This window comes from Dryobates pubescens, chromosome Z (assembly GCF_014839835.1).
Source record: "Dryobates pubescens isolate bDryPub1 chromosome Z, bDryPub1.pri, whole genome shotgun sequence".
Lineage (NCBI taxonomy): Eukaryota > Metazoa > Chordata > Aves > Piciformes > Picidae > Dryobates > Dryobates pubescens.
The window spans coordinates 88,503,245-88,519,455 of NC_071657.1; the positions used below are offsets into that span (position 1 = coordinate 88,503,245).

General features: G+C 42.4%; 1 protein-coding gene across 1 annotated transcript in view; it reads right to left on the bottom strand.

Moving 5' to 3' along the window:
* The window catches only part of GOLPH3 (golgi phosphoprotein 3), a 47,358-nt gene that overhangs the window by 9,466 nt on the left and 21,681 nt on the right, over nucleotides 1–16,211 (bottom strand). Inside the window, exon 2 of the mRNA XM_009902860.2 lies at nucleotides 8,366–8,497. Coding sequence (XP_009901162.2) covers nucleotides 8,366–8,497 — 132 coding nt within the window. The remainder of the gene's footprint in view (nucleotides 1–8,365; nucleotides 8,498–16,211) is intronic.

Consider the following 16,211-nt stretch of genomic DNA (forward strand, 5'->3'; position numbering starts at 1 on the left):
CATTTTGGGGTCCTGAAGACCAATCCAACTGTAAAAATTGGAATTTTGGTTCTAAGAACACAACTACATTTTAATCCTGATAACCTGTACTTGAAACTAAACACACAGCAATGCATATGATTTACAAGCTTGCACACCACAGCATCACTCACAAACTCTATTGACCAGATAAATGGCAACACCCATCTTCCAGTTTTACCAAAAGATTCTTAGGTTTTTGAAGTTTCTGTCATCTAATTACACAGGTGAGTACTTCAAGTTCGTTTTATTTAAGATGTTAGATCGTGGCTATTAATAGCCACCTTTCAGATATTCCTTTAGTAAGCACGAATCCAGCTTATTTATTTTTACGTCTTTTTAGAACTGACACTCCAGCAGTATTTTAGTTTCTTTGAAGTGTCCCATATGATTAGTATCTCAGTAATATTAGCTATATAGGATAGCTCCAGCCTACTGCAGTTAGTAACCTACTACTTGCTAAGAGGTGAAGTCATCTTTTTGATCTATTTTTAAGAAACCAAGCAAACAAACCTCACTTGAAGAGATTTAAAAAACGCTTTTAAGTGTAGGACATTCATAAGGGCTTTTTGTTTGGTTGTTTTTTTATTTTTTAACTTTTTGGTGGGGGTGTTTCTGGGGATTTGGGGGGGGAGGGGGGAAGAGGGGGAAGAGGCACTGTTTGCCTTTTTTTTTATTTAGAAAACATATTTCCTTGCTTATTTGGGCTTAAGATACTTTTCTGTACCACTGAAAAGAAGGTAAGAAGCTAGCCTGAATATAAGGCACCATGACCAGGGCATTAGCAGCCTAAAAACTTAAGCATTTAGAGGAATGAAGTGTAAGGACCATAGATGCTCCCACTCAACTCCACTGAGACCTCATAAGCTCTTGAGAAGCCACAATGCACAGTGATTGTGTTTCTAAGTTTACTGTTCTCTGCAGCCAGGCATACAGCACCTTCTTCTCACTTCTCTGATACACTGAATTTTCACTGCACAGATTATCCTTGCCCTCAAACAATAGTAGTTTGGTTCACATTTCCATGGTATTTCTCTTCCTCTCCCCCTTCACAACACATGGAGACAGGCAACAACAGAAACCCAGCAATGAAACCCAGACATCTCCCTCTTCACAACCTGGTCTTTCCTGAAGTATTTACTGGTGAATTCTACTTGCCTAACTTTCTTCTTCTTCATAAAAGCACAGGAAGAGTGGGAAATCAAGTGGGTAGGGGATTCTATGAACTGAATAACCACAGAAGATTAAGCATCCACAAAGAGAATTTGTTTTCTTTCTGATAGAGGACCCAAGGTAGAGAAAGAAGCTCAGAGGTTGGCTTTTCAGAGATGATGGATGGCCTCTAGCCCTTTTGCAAAAAATCTTTCTTTCAAATTTGCAGTGATTTCTTTGCATCCAACCACTAAGGAAATTTTATTACACAGAATACTTAATTTGCATTTACCACCATGCAGCTTTATGATTAAGCAATGGTAAAGATTAAGAATATTTTTGCACTGACATTTAAGTGGATTTATAGAATCATAAAATTGTTTCAGTTGGAATAGACTTCCAAGATCAATGAATCCAACTGTCAGCCCAACACCACCATGGCCAGTAAACCATGTCCCAGATTGCCATGTCCACATGTTTCCTTAATACCTCTAGAGATGGTGACTCCACCACTTCCCTGGGCAACCTGTTCCAATGTCTGACCACTCTTTCAGTAAATAAAGTCTTCCTAATATCCAATCTAAACCTCCCTTGGAACAATTCCAGGCCATTTACTCTTGTTCTGTCACATGATACTAGGGAGTCCACCTCACTCCAACCTCCTTTCAAGAAACTGTAGAGAGCAATGAGGTCTCCCTCAGCCTCCTCGAAACAATCCCAGTTCCTGCAGCTGTTCCTCATAAGACACTTTGTTGTCCTGCAACGTAACAGAAGTTCTTCTGTTACTGAGTATTTATGGATGACAAACCCCACTCAGTTTAAGGAGACATCACCAAAACCACTGCAGCCTTTTGCAGATAGAATAGAATAGACCAGACCAGGTTGGAAGAGACCTTCAAGATCATCACGTCCAACCCATCAACCAATCCAACACCACCTAAACAACTAACCCATGGCACCAAACATCCTGTCAAGTCTCCTCCTGAAAACCTCCAATGATGGTGACTCCACCACCTCCCCGGGCAGCCCATTCCAATGGGCAATCACTCTCTCTGTATAGAACTTCTTCCTCACATCCAACCTAAACCTCCCCTGGCGCAGCCTGAGACTGTGTCCTCTTGTTCTGGTACTGGCTGCCTGGGAGAAGAGACCAACATCCGTCTGTCTACAACCTCCCTTCAGGTAGTTGTAGAGAGCAATAAGGTCACCCCTGAGTCACCTCCTCTCCAGGCTAAGCAACCCCAGCTCCCTCAGTCTTTTCTCATAGGGCTTGTGTTCCAAACCCCTCACCAACATCGTTGCCCTTCTCTGGACTCATTCCAGCAAGTCAACCTCCTTCCTAAACTGAGGGGCCCAGAACTGGACACAGGACTCAAGGTGTGGCCTAGCCAGTGCAGTGTACAGGGGCAGAATGACTTCCCTGCTCCTGCTGGCCACACTGTTCTTGATGCAGGCCAGGATACCATTGGCCCTCTTGGCTGCCTGGACACACTGCAGGCTCATGTTCAGCCTACCAGTGACCAGTACCCCCAGGTCCCTCTCCACCTGGCTGCTCTCCAGCCACTCTGACCCCAGCCTGTAGCTCTGCATGGGGTTGTCGTGGCCAATGTGCAGAACCCGGCACTTGGATGTGTTGAATCTCATGCCGTTGGACTCTGCCCATCTGTCCAGCCTGTTGAGGTCCCTCTGCAGAGCCTCTCTACCCTCCAGCAGGTCAACTTCTGCCCCCAGCTTGGTGTCATCAGCAAATTTGCTGATGATGGACTCAATGCCCTCATCCAGATCATCAATAAAGATGTTAAAGAACACAGGGCCCAGTACTGATCCCTGGGGCACACCACTAGTGACTGGCTGCCAGCTGGATGTGGCACCATTCACCACCACTCTCTGGGCTCGGCCCTCCAGCCAGTTCCTAAGTGTGCTCCCGTCCAAGCCATGGGCTGACAGCTTGGCCAAAGATAGCACCAGACAGGTGGTGGAGTCTCCATCTCTTAAGTCACTGAAAAACCCTGCCTCCTCCTGCTTAGTCCCCTTGGGCCTCCTCCTGTTGCAGCTTGGCCTGTGACCACCTGAGAGGCTCAGTTCTGTCATTCAGGATCACCCAGAGCTGGCCAAGGCCTGCCTAGGAAATAGCATTTACAGACACCTTTCCAGGAGCTTGGGCACATCTCTCTCATTTCACCTTCTCAGGTCTTGAGATCTCCATTATAATGTATGTCAAAATGGAGGATGCCACATACCCAGTTCTTTACATCTCCTTACTGATGTGGACATAGATGATGCCACCTCCCCAGAACTTGATATCAGCCTGGACACAGATGTTGCTATGAATGATGGCACCACCCCAAGCACAGCCACCTCCTGGGTGCAACTGGCATTAATTCACATCAGCTCATCCACCAAAGATGATGGCCACTACAAAGCCATACAGAGCACAGATCAACTCACAACCACCACTAAGAAGCTGGAACATCCATGGCAGCATCCAAGGAAAAACCAACCACCAGCCCTGATCAGTATGTCCCAGTACAACAGGCAGCAGAAGCATAGCCAGGGGCACCACAACAGCTCCTGACCAACAACCGGCCACAAGCAACCAGTGCTGGAGCATGAGGTAGGGGTTAGGGTGAGGGATTAGGCCTGTTACAGGGATCAGATGTTTTTAGGGAGAGTGGGTGGGATTGTTGATGCTATATTCACTTTGATGAATGTTTTGTTCTCCCTTTTTTCATTAAATCTGTTGTCCAGGCCCCCTCTGTGCCTGCCTAGGACGGGGAGGAAGGGCAGGAGGCAATAGGGTACAATCACCAAGGGAAAATAATTGAGCTTATGCCAACATCATGGGTCCAACAAGACCAAGTGCAGTGTCCTGCATCTGGGTCAGGGCAATCCCAGGCACCAATACAGGCTGGGCTGTGACTGGCTTGAGAGTAGCCCTGAAGAAAAGGGCTTGCGCAGGTGCTGGTGGATGTGAATATAAGCCATCAGTGCACACTTGCAGCCCAGAAAGGCAACCATATCATGGACTGCATCACAAGAAGTGTGGCCAGCAGGTCAAGGGAGGTGATTCTGCCCTGGAGTACTGCCTCCAGTTCTTAAGCGAAATTGTGTCAGCTTTGTGTCTGGTGGGATTTTGGTAGCAGGGTAGGCACTAATGAATGATAGGATGAATGGATTTGGATGATAGGTTGGACACAATGATCTTGAAGGTCTCTTCCAACTGGGTTTATTCTATTCTATTCTAATGAGGCAGCTCCTATAAGGAGCTTCTAGAAGTACTCCTGAGTCCAAGTTGGACGACTTCTGGCCTCTTCAAGAAACACATTTAAAAGGAGAAAAACCTACTGGGCAAATTCTTGGAGAGGAGAGGGATGTGAAAGAACAAAACTACATGGACACTACGATGAGTGAGTAAGGAGGGGTGGAGGTGTGCAGAGCATCAACTCCCCTACACTCTTGGCGAGATGTCAGGCTGACCCTCCGCAGCCCACAGAGATCGAAAGTGGATCAGAACCCCACCTGCAGACTGTGGAGGATAATGGTGGGGTTGATGTCCACCTGTAGCTCATGGAGGATGCTACTCCAAAACAGGTAACTGTGCCCAAAGAAGACCATGACTCTGAGGGAGGTCTGCACTGGAACGGTCTGTTCCTAGGAGGACTAAACCCCGCAGAAGGGACTCATACTGGAGCAGTTCATGAAAAGCAGCCCTTGGGAAGAAGTAATTTGTGGAGGACTGTCTCTGGTGGGAGAGATATGTTGAAGCAGTGAAAGAGTGTGAGGAGTCTTCCCCCAGAAGGTGAGGGAGGGGCAGAGACAAAGTGTGATGAAATGACTGCAATCTCTATTTCCAGTGTCCCACTTACACCATGCTGCTGTGGGGAGGGAAGTAGACAAGGCTGAGAGTGATGCTGAGACAGGGAAGAAGGCAGGGGTGGGGCCAAAGTGTTTGTACTATTTGGCTGTGTTTCTCATTACCTACTCTGATGTGATTGGTAAATTGCTGGTGCTGCTGTTATTTAAATTAAATTGATATTATTACCCCAAGTAGAGTCTGTTCTTTGTTCATGACTAACTGGTGACTGTGCCCTTCCTGTCCTTTTCTCACCCTCTGTTATAGTGCTGCCTCTTCATCCCACCACAGGGAGGCAGGTGGTGTGGCTTCATGGTGCTTTGTTGCCAGCTGGGTGGGCCTAAACCATGACACAAATTTATGAGGATATGGCAGCACAAAATATATTCAGAAGATTCACTAGTATCCTTGTCTGCCATTTTTCAGTCTCATTCTCTCTACGGCATTCAATCATGGGCTTAATGCGTCTTTATCTGAAGTTCTATCCCAGAAACTGCAGAAAAATTTTCTGCAAAGATCCACCTGATTTAAGGCTTGAAGTGAGAAACACTGTAGCTAGCAGCTTTTCAAGTCAGTTGTATGACCAAGGCCACAATTAACTGGTTATAAAATTGTACTACTTCCCAAAGCATTAGGTTCTACCCTCTTCTTGTTCTTTCCTTATTGCTTGTGCTAGCAGTCCCACTTGATCCCCACCTGATGACAAGATCAAAAAAGTGGTTCAAGTGAAAACTAAACTGGTCAAATCGATGAATTAGTTTTAAGACAGAGAGATTATGTGACAAGGCTAGTAACAACCCAAGAGAGACTTCAGTAAGTCTTTTCACAATGTAGGAATATCCTTGTTAGCTGCTACATGGGCTGAAGGGATAGAAACCTTAAGTCCTCCCTTCAGACCATAGCTTGAAGATACAGGGTTGATTCACAAATCAAAACTTGTGAAGTTTTAAGGAGGTTTTTATCTTCCCACAAAATCTGAGGATGGACATGGTGCAAGGAAAAAAGAAGGGCTAATCTGAGAGGCAGAAACTACAGAAAATAGTTTGCCACTGAATCACAACCTTGTACATCTCACTCAACTCACTAAGCACAGTATTGAATGCACAGTGAAAGCTGAGGGCAAGACGAGCAAAGCCTGCAAAAGGGGGGACAAGAAGAACAGAAATAAAACTGGAATTTGGTGTTAATGCACAATTTCAAACAAGGTACAAAACAATGAAAGTCATTCATGAGAATGTTTTCTAAATTGAGATGGTACTGGGGGAGAAGAAACCTCATCTGTATCAGCTATGTATCAGTACTCAGGGATTTTATTTGCAAGAAATTACTTAAGCAGAAACCAATCTTAATTTGAATTTCAAATTAACATCTTTTTCATAGAATTCTCCTGTCTGGAAAGAAATCTCTTGATTGCCTTATAAGAGCAGAAAAGACAAATTCTTTAATATTGGGTAATTTTCAGATCTTCTTTAATGAGGGGCAGGGGAAGGGTGTGTATGATAAACTAGCCCACACACATCCCTCCAAAATTATATGATCAAATCTAACTAAAAGACCCAAACAAACAAAAAACCAAATAAAACAACCAATAAAAAACTACCACCAAAACAAACCAACACAGACAAAAACAGAACACAAAACAAGCCACCATGAAAGATGGCAATAATTTTGCTTGTACTTTACTGAAGATACACACAAGTTATTTTAATTGTCCTAAAAAAACCTCAGTCACAATTTCAGGTGGTTAGACCAGGTTTACACAGAATGAAATTAACTGCTGAAGAATATTCCTGAATGTCTAAGCCACCAAAAGCTCTGGAGAGAAAAAAAAAATAAATTAATTGTGTACACTAATCAATGATGAATATGCTTAAATGGAGCTAAAAGAATTAGGAGCTGTTTTGTCTGAACAGAGGTTGATTCTTTAGCAGAGGAGGAAGCAAGAAAAAGCTTGGGGAATCTGTAAGTTTTCCTTTAAAAATGTGAGCAAAAGATAATATTGACAGGGAAATGTGTCATAAGAGAATTTATCTATGGAGGATGGACAACACTTGGTCACATTTTCAATAAGCTTACTTAGAAAGTAACCTCTAATGCTGAAAAAGTAAAAATTTTTCAAGCAGTGTGATTTTGCACATTTTGTAGTAAGCAAAAATCCAGCAACAGAAGTAATAACTTACATTCTCAAATCTCCAGTGTAATTCAGTAAAGGACCTTAAAAGTGTGCCGATCTTAAAGATCATTGAGTGCAGCCAATTTAATACACTGGTGGCATTCTTAAATTAGATGTGATTTTGTGTTCTCAGGAGCCTACAGTACAAGGATCCCTGCCTTTTCATGTGCTGCAAAAACAAACTGTAACACAGCAGAGCAGGGAATTAAACTGGAGGCTTGCTGGATGCACCTGGAAGGCTCTCAGCCGTTCCTTTCACTCTCATCCTACATCTCACCACCACTGCAAAAGCCAGTTCCTTCTGCAGACTACAACTGGTGTTACCGGCTCTCTGCAGCAATTGCTGCCAGTGCACCCTGGCTGGAGGCACTGCCAACTGTTTATGCAAGGTTCCCAACAGCAGGAGGAATGTGTCAAGAGAACAAACAGCGCAGAAAACAAGTACAGAAGATTTTCAAAGTAACTTCAGCTCACCATCTTAACACTTGTCTACCTTTTGCCTGTATCCAGGGCTAAACTATAGCAGCTGCTGTATCACCCAAAGAGCCCTCCACAGCTAGGAAGGTAAAATCATGAAAAGGAGAGGAGACCCTTGGGTTGACATGAAAACAGATTTCATAAAACAAATATTAATTCTAATACCAATATAAGTATGCAAAGTTATCCTTAGCCCAGTGAATGAAAGTCAGTTACAATAAATGGGAAGGCAGCTCTCAGGAGCAGAACAGTAAGTGAGCCCCTTCAGGGATGGGGATAAGCAGAAGGAAGAGGAGCCCAGAAAAATTTCTCAGAAAATTTCTCCCTTTATAATGAGCATGATATTTATGGTATGTGATGTAACTGTGAACCATCTTCGGTCAGCTACCCTGGCTTGTGTCACAGTCATCATCATTGCTGTGTCCACTTGTGCCCCCTGCCCAGCTTAAGCTCCTGGCTGACTCAAAGCTGATAACAACCTGTGTACCGTGATGGGACTATGATTCTATCCCAGCAAAACCAGGACAATGCTTTTAACTCTGTATATACATAACTTAGGCCGCTACTCAGAATCCTTATCTTCACGTAAGAAGAAAAAATAAACCTGTCTTTTTCTTGCAATTGGCTGCAATTCAGAACTACCATATTGCCTGGATCATGACACTAAGTAAATGTGATTTCCCTCCACTTACCTTTCTTGTTAATAGACTTTTGCGCCTCATTCCACAAGCCTCTAGCTGAAGACGCCCTCGCAATGCCAATTCGATTAACATACAGCCACGCAATCCTGAGGAGATGCAATCATTCCAGAATGATGTGTAACCCTGTGAAGAATTAAAGGCAGTTAAGATATCTCCATCTCCACCTGAACGTAAATAGAAAAAGTCCACTACATTCTCTAAGCAGCTCTCCTGCCTTTATACACTTCTGAAGTAGCATCACCAACCACCACTCTTGTACTGAGAACATGGGAGAAGAATACCTGCCCCCTACTATTTCTGACACCTAGTCTCTGTTCTTTGAAGAACAGGGAAACCTCAGGAAAATGAAACAGTGATGTTAACATTTCAAATATGTTGGTTTCTGTGATTAGAAAAGTCATGGCAATCTGGTGAAGCTCCAGCTGGCTGAAAAAGGAGAAACACAACCTGCTTCTTCAAAGAGGGAGAAAGGGAAAACCCCAGAAATCATAGGCCAGTGAGTCTCACCTGTGTGCCTGGCAAGACCATGGAGCAGATCATCTTGAAAGCTTTGCAAAAGCATGTGGAAATGCATGAACTTGAGGGATGGCCCACTCACTGGATGAGGAATTGGCTGTATGGCCATACCCAGAGGGTTGTGGTCAATGGCTCAATGTCCAAGTGGAGCCCAGTGACAAGTGGCATCCCTCAAGCATCAGTACTGGGACCATGCTGACCTCTGTTGATGATGTGGACAGTGGAATTGAGTGTACCCTCAGCAAGTTTGGGGATGACACCAAGCTATGTGGTTTGGTTGACACACTGGAGGGCAGGGATGCCATCCAGAGGGAGCTGGACAGGCTGTAGAGGTGGAGCCAAGCCAATTTCATTAATCAAGCAACGCCAAGTGCAACGTCCTATACCTGTGCTGGGGCAATTCCAAGCACAAACACCAGCTGGGTGAGAAGTGGCTTGAGAGCAATTTCAAGGAGAAGGACTTTGGGGTGTCAGTTGACAAAAAGCTCATCATGAGCTGGCAATATACACTTGCAGCCCGGAAGGCCAACTGTGGCCCGTCCTTCATCAAAAGAAATGTGACCAGCAGGACAAGAGTAGTGATACTCCCGCTCTGCTCTTGTAAGACCCTATCTGGAATACTGTGTCCAGTCCTGGTGCCCTCAGCATAAGGAGGACATTGAACTCCTGGAATGGGTCCAGAGGAGGGCCGTGAAGATGATCCAAGTACTGGTTCACCTCTCCTTTGAAGACAGGTTGTATGTGTTGGGGTTGTTCAGCCTGAAGAAGAAAACGCTCCAGGTAGACCTTGTAGCAGCCTTCCAGTACATGGAAGGGGGCCTACAAGAAAGACGATGAGGGACTTTTCAGTAGGGTTTTGTAGAGGTAGGATAACTGGGAATGGATTAATACTTGAGGAGGGCAGATTTAGACTGTATATAGACTGGATATTACAAGTTCTACAGAGCATGGGGGTGAGACACTGGAACAGGTTGCCCTGGGAGGTTATGGGTGCCCCATCCCTGGAGTTGTTCAAGATCAGGCTGGATGAGGCCTTGAGCAACCTGGTCTCCTAGACGTCCCTGTCCATGGCACAATGGTTGGAACTAGATGATCCTCAAGCTACCTTCCAATCCAAACCATTCAATGAGTATCAAGAACTGTGAGAATAGTACACAGTCAAAAATACACTTACTATATTTTTAGGACCACAGGGGGCTGTCATTACCAACATCACACAAGCTTACTTGAGTTTTCCAGCAAATACTTGCAACTAACTATTTTGTCATTGAAATTCTTTGAATACACATGTTCTAAAGTTCATACTGATCTTACGCAAGCTCAGAACTGCAAACCACATGCGTTTTATGAACCACACAACTACCATTTCTGTCTGTTTCAGTGGCAAAGCACTGCATTTGACTCTACATTTGCTCATTAGCTGGAAATACATGTATGGACTTTTTACTACACTGCTTATTACAATAACAACAACAAAATCTTATAAAAAGGTATCAACAAAGTAACCAACGCAGCTCACGCATATTTTTTAATTATCTAAGACAAAACAAAATAATTCAGAAAAATGTTTTGGCTTTTGAGAAATGACTGCAGAAACACTTGGTATGATCCAGAAAGACCTCCCAAAATATACCTCCTTAGTGATGCACTTCTGAAAATACCCACTTTGGAACACTTTAGAGAAAACTGCTGCAAACAAGAGAACAAAAAGGAAAAAAGAAGAGAAAGCACTCCCTCTTATAACACTTATCTTAACCATTAACAAAGACTAGCTTAAATCAAGTGCAATTCAGTATTACTCTATTTCCAGATAAAAGGTGCCAATGTACAGAGATATAAGATACACATCTGAACTCCACAAACCTTACAAACCAGTCCCTAACAAATGCATGTCATTAAATATAGATTTTTCAGAAACTCGATATGTTTCTATTTAGCACTTAACTATTTTCAGGAACCATATTATATAGGTAACCAACACTTCTGCAAAGTCTACAAAAGCTCAGAACTCAACAAAGTAATTACTGAAGTATGTCACAGATATGATTCTGTGATATTTATTTAAAATATCACAAATATATGGTTGGAATGGCATTTGAGAAGTTATCTAATCAGCCTTCTACTAAGAGAGATACTTTGCAAGTATCAGCTCTGAAGTCAGCCATTCTGTAACTTAAGGTTTTGATTGACACTAGACATTTCTTTGATGAAGAACAAACAAGATATGGTACAGTGTATGCTTGATAAATAAAAAAGAGATTACTCCTACATACCCCCATTTCAAATCAAACAATTTCTTTACACAGTGATTTTTAAATCAAACAACACATACACAAACTAAAAATCTACTCCACGAACTTATGGCTGTGGCATGACAAATACACTCTTCTTTCTATTCACAAGAATAATCATTTTGCAAACAACTGAAGCAACCTTTGGCCCACCTTGTTTAGTAATAAATACATACTTTAAAAATAAGTTTGGTTTTCATCAATGAAGTGACACGAACTACACTGCTCATGGCAACAATTACCAGATGTAAGCTCGCCTGCTCCAGCAGTTATTCAACATACATTGCAACAAGCTGTAGATTGCAGAGAAATGAGGACCGTTGAATAATTCAGGTTGGAAAGGACCACAGGAGACATCCAATTCAACCCTTTGCTAAAAGCAGCTATGAAGTCAGGTCAAGCTGCTCAGGCTTCTATTCAGGCAAGCCTTGGAAACCTCCAAGGATGTAGACTGCACAAATATCCATGAGTTTTTATTAAAGTGATTGTGAAAGATTGTATTTTTCATAAATGGAACTGCTTGCTCTAGTGGGGTAGATGACATTAAAGTCGTGAGAATGTATACTGTGTTACCACATTTCAAGTTTGCAGGTGATCCAATAGAGAAGGAACCTTTCAATACACTGAGATTATACTGCTGCTAACACAGTGAGGAGGGAAATATTGTAGAGTATTTGATGTTAGGCTGAACATTTTTCAGTCCATTATATGGGCCTTTCCAGGTAGTTCAGGTAGATGTATTCATTGTATTTGGCACTTACTACCAAAAAATAAAAAAAATGAGGGAATGTTCACAGAAGGTTAGTTTAGCACACAGCAACAGTGTAACTAAAGCATCCTTTAAATCAACTCGAACCTCCTGGTGTTAATGAAAATTGCTAGAAGCAGTTATTTATCTTCAACGATGCAAACAGCTTCTTGACACATATTTTAAATGGCATAAACCATGACCAGAAAAAGGTGCACTAAAGAGCAACAATAAGGCTCAGATTTATAAAGTTAATGCCTGTGAAAGAGCCTATAGATAGACAGTGAAGAAAATGAATGAAAGGGGTAGAGAGATTAATAATATATGGAGAGGAAGAACATCAATATGAAATGACATACTATTTGCACAGAAAATATTTTTTCTTTTTTTCCACACACATGGTCTAAAAGGAGGTCAATAGTGAGCTCACTATGTCAGAAACATCAAAAGTCAGCTTCTTTTCTATGTTACTATTAAACTGCTTTTATGGGCAAGCAATTTTTAAAAATTCATTTTAAAAAAGAGTAAGAATAATACTTACATTCATAGGAGACTAATAAAGCAGTCTGACAGATAGCAATGGATCTGTAAACTACACATGGCCTGGAAATTCCCACCCTGCTGAAGTCAAGTGTATACTGAAGGAGGAGTTTTAATTCTGTGCACACCCACTCCCTGAACATTCCCTGGCTATTGCTTGTTACAGGTTATGGAACAAGAACTTCATTTGACCTGTTCTTACTGTCATTCCAAACACCTAACAGTCTCAAAACACTGAGATTGAAGATGCTGTTTAGATATACACGTCACTGCACTATTTAATGCTCTCAAACCACACTGGTTCTCTCACAAATGCAACATCAAATATTTTCACTTTATCCATCTTCCTACAGGTCTTTCATAACTGCAACCATCCTAATCCAATGAAATACTTATTTCATGAAAGTTGCTAAGCAGTGTATGTGTGGGGAAGTCTTACATGGCAGGGAATTATTTTTAAGCTATTAATAGCCTGGAAGACAAGATCAAAAGAATGCTTACAACTTTCATGTCTATTTACAGAAACACATTACAAAAGCATTTTTCATCAGAGCTGACCTAGAAATTTTCAGGTAAAACCCAGTTTTGCTAGACAAGCACAAAGGAAAATGAGAAAGTTTGTAAAGGAAACTTACGACCACGTTAACTTTGAAACTTCAGGCTTCCCATCCAGTCATGATGAAGCATAGAGCTAAGTCAAAGATCCTCTTTCTGTTAAGTTATCCCAAATCCACGTTTATTTGGCCTTCTCTCTCCCACCATCTCCTGCAGCATTTATTCTTTCTCCTCTTCCCATGTCCCTTACCCAGTTTCCAGCCCACACAGGCCCTTCTCTTCAGTTAGCCATTAACTGCCTGAAACTCCATCTCCTTACAATGGATTTCTGCCTCAGTGCTCATTTTCCAGTCCCTGCTTTTACCATGCCCTTTTAATTGTCCTTGTTGAACTCTGACACCGTCTCTCCTACAGTGCCATTTTCCTCACCTCATTTCACTGTGACATACGGTGCATTAACTTACCACTTCCAGATTTATAAAGAACTGAATTTCAGTGACCGTCATGGACTTCCTTGGATCTGTTCACACAGATGGTGCAGACAAGATAGCATAAATATGGTGAACAGCCATCTTATTCTTGTCTCTGCTCCAAGAGTCAGACAAAGCCACATGATGGATGAAGATGAACCAACAACCAATCCTTGCTAACATGCTGGGTCTAGCTCTGCTGAGCAAAGCACAAGCTCTCACAGCTTCTTCCCTACTTAGTGTAGGAATACCCCAGCTCAGATCTGAGTACAAAACATCAAGAACTACTAGTCTCCTACGGATGCTGGCATGCAGAGTGCAACAGCAGGCAAGATGCATACATGTACCCTGCAAAGAAAGAAGGGACAGGGAAGAGACCCTGAGTGAAAACATCCAAATGCTGTCCCTTAAAACTGGAACTTAACATTATTCCCTAACAATGCCTTTTCCCAGCTTGCCTCCAAGACCCCAATTCTCAAACTTTTCAAAGCTATACTTACAATGGAATAGAGCCCTAAGACTTTCAAAAAGTGTTGGTAAGGATGGCTGGAAACTATGGGAGCTCCTCACAGACAAAGAAATAATGTCATCCAGCAACTTAAAAATTATTACCCAAGCTGCAAAAAAACCTAACAGGATCATCTGTTTATACCATAACAAAGATATAGGTAGGTGGGAAAACGAGAGAGAAAATGCACGTACACATTAGTGATGATAATAAAACAGTATTCTGAATACACTAATACTCCAATATTATTGCTGAAGCACTCAATACTAAGCATGGCAGAGCTAGGGCTGCTGCAGAAGTATTAAGATACACTTCTACAGGATACATTGATACCCAGCTTTTCAGGACACTCAAAATTTAAATTTCTGGATATTTAAAATCATAAGCTACTCAACAGACTTTATTATTCTAAGATTATTTGTAAAACTGTCTTTTAAAAAAAGACAAATAAAACTTTCTCCATCTCTGATCCAAAAAGCCACTGCAGTAATTCCCACTATAATTTACTAAGTATGCAAACAAATATGTAAAACATAAGCATGAGGCTCTAATGCTTCCAGATGTAGCTGAAGGTATGTATATGGCAAAGATCAGTCCCATGTATGTCAGCAATTTCTGCACAACTGATGCTGCTTTTAAAACTTGCACAAAACTTTCAAAACATTTCTCTTAAGCACAGACCAACCAACCTTCATGGAGCAGTCATTCAGAAGTTAACCTATAGCTTTGCCCTATTCAGCTTCCAGGCAATTGTCAGGATAGCTATAGAAGCAAAACAAACCAACCAACCCTCCCACCCACCCCCCAAAAAAGCCCCAAAACCCCAAACCCAAACAACCACCACCCAAAGAAAAACCACAAACAAAAACTACACAACACCACAACTCCCACATTTGCACTACCCCTCCCCAGCAAACAAACAAAAAGACCCCACACAAACAAACCTCATTCTTTTTTGTTTCTCAAGTGCAAATTGAAGTCACCAAGGAGAAACAGTGCAAAAAAACCCTACAGATACCATTCTACCTACGTGGCCAAGAAGGCAAATGGTATCCTGGCCTGCATTTGGAAAAGTGTGGCCAGCAGGAGCAGGGAAGTCATTGTACCCCTGTACTCTGCATTGGTTAGGCCACACCTTGAGTACTGCATCCAGTTCTGGGCCCCTCAGTTTAGGAAGGACATCGAGACACTTGAATGTGTCCAAAGAAGGGCAACAAGGCTGGTGAGAGGCCTCGAGCACAAGCCCTAGAAGGAGAGGCTGAGGGAGCTGGGATTGTTTAGCCTGGAGAGGAGAAGGCTAAGGGGAGACCTCATTGCTCTCTACAGCTAACTACCTGACAGGTGGTTGTAGCCAGGAAGGGGTTGGTCTCTTTTCCCAGGCAACCAGCACCAGAACAAGAGGACACAGTCTCAAGCTGTGGCAGAGGAAGTTTAGGCTGGAGGTGAGGAGAAAGTTCTTCACAGAGAGAGTTGTTCGTCATTGGAAGGGGCTGCCCAGGGAGGTGGTGGAGTCAGCATCCCTGAATGTGTGCAAGAGGGGACTGGACGTGGCACTTGGTGCCATGATCTAGTCATGAGATCTGTGGTGACAGGTTGGACTTGATGATCTTTGAGGTCTCTTCCAACCTTAGTTATACTGTGATACTGTGATCTAGAGCCACAATCTAGGTTAAAGACATCTTTGTCTTTAGTAAAAAGTAAATTCTGATTTTACAGGTAATTTTCCATTAGAAGAGTATTTCAGAAGAAATATTTCAATCAGCTCTACTTGGATGCTGAAAAATAGGAAAACACGACTTCCCAAACTCTGATGGCCATACTAGTACTTAATTTCTACATGGGTGACATTCAAAGTGTGCTTTATTTATACACAAACAAATGTCTACATTTTCTAAACAGGTCGTCTTCTTTGCCATCTATTCTTTCCAGTATGCAGCAGACTGTTTTTATGGTATACTCCCTAAATCACAGATGACAAACATTCTGGAAAATATTCTACGCTTGCTGGCATTACAGGAAGTTATTGAGGATAGGTTATCTCCAGGTCCAATTAGTCACTCTCATCAACTTCATATGGCAGAGCAATAAAAATATAGTTTGGAGAGCTGTAAAACATACACCATTCAGTCTGAATGAGAAGAATAGCATAGCATAGAATAGCATAGCATAGAATAGAATCAGACCAGACCAGACTGGAAGAGACCTTCAA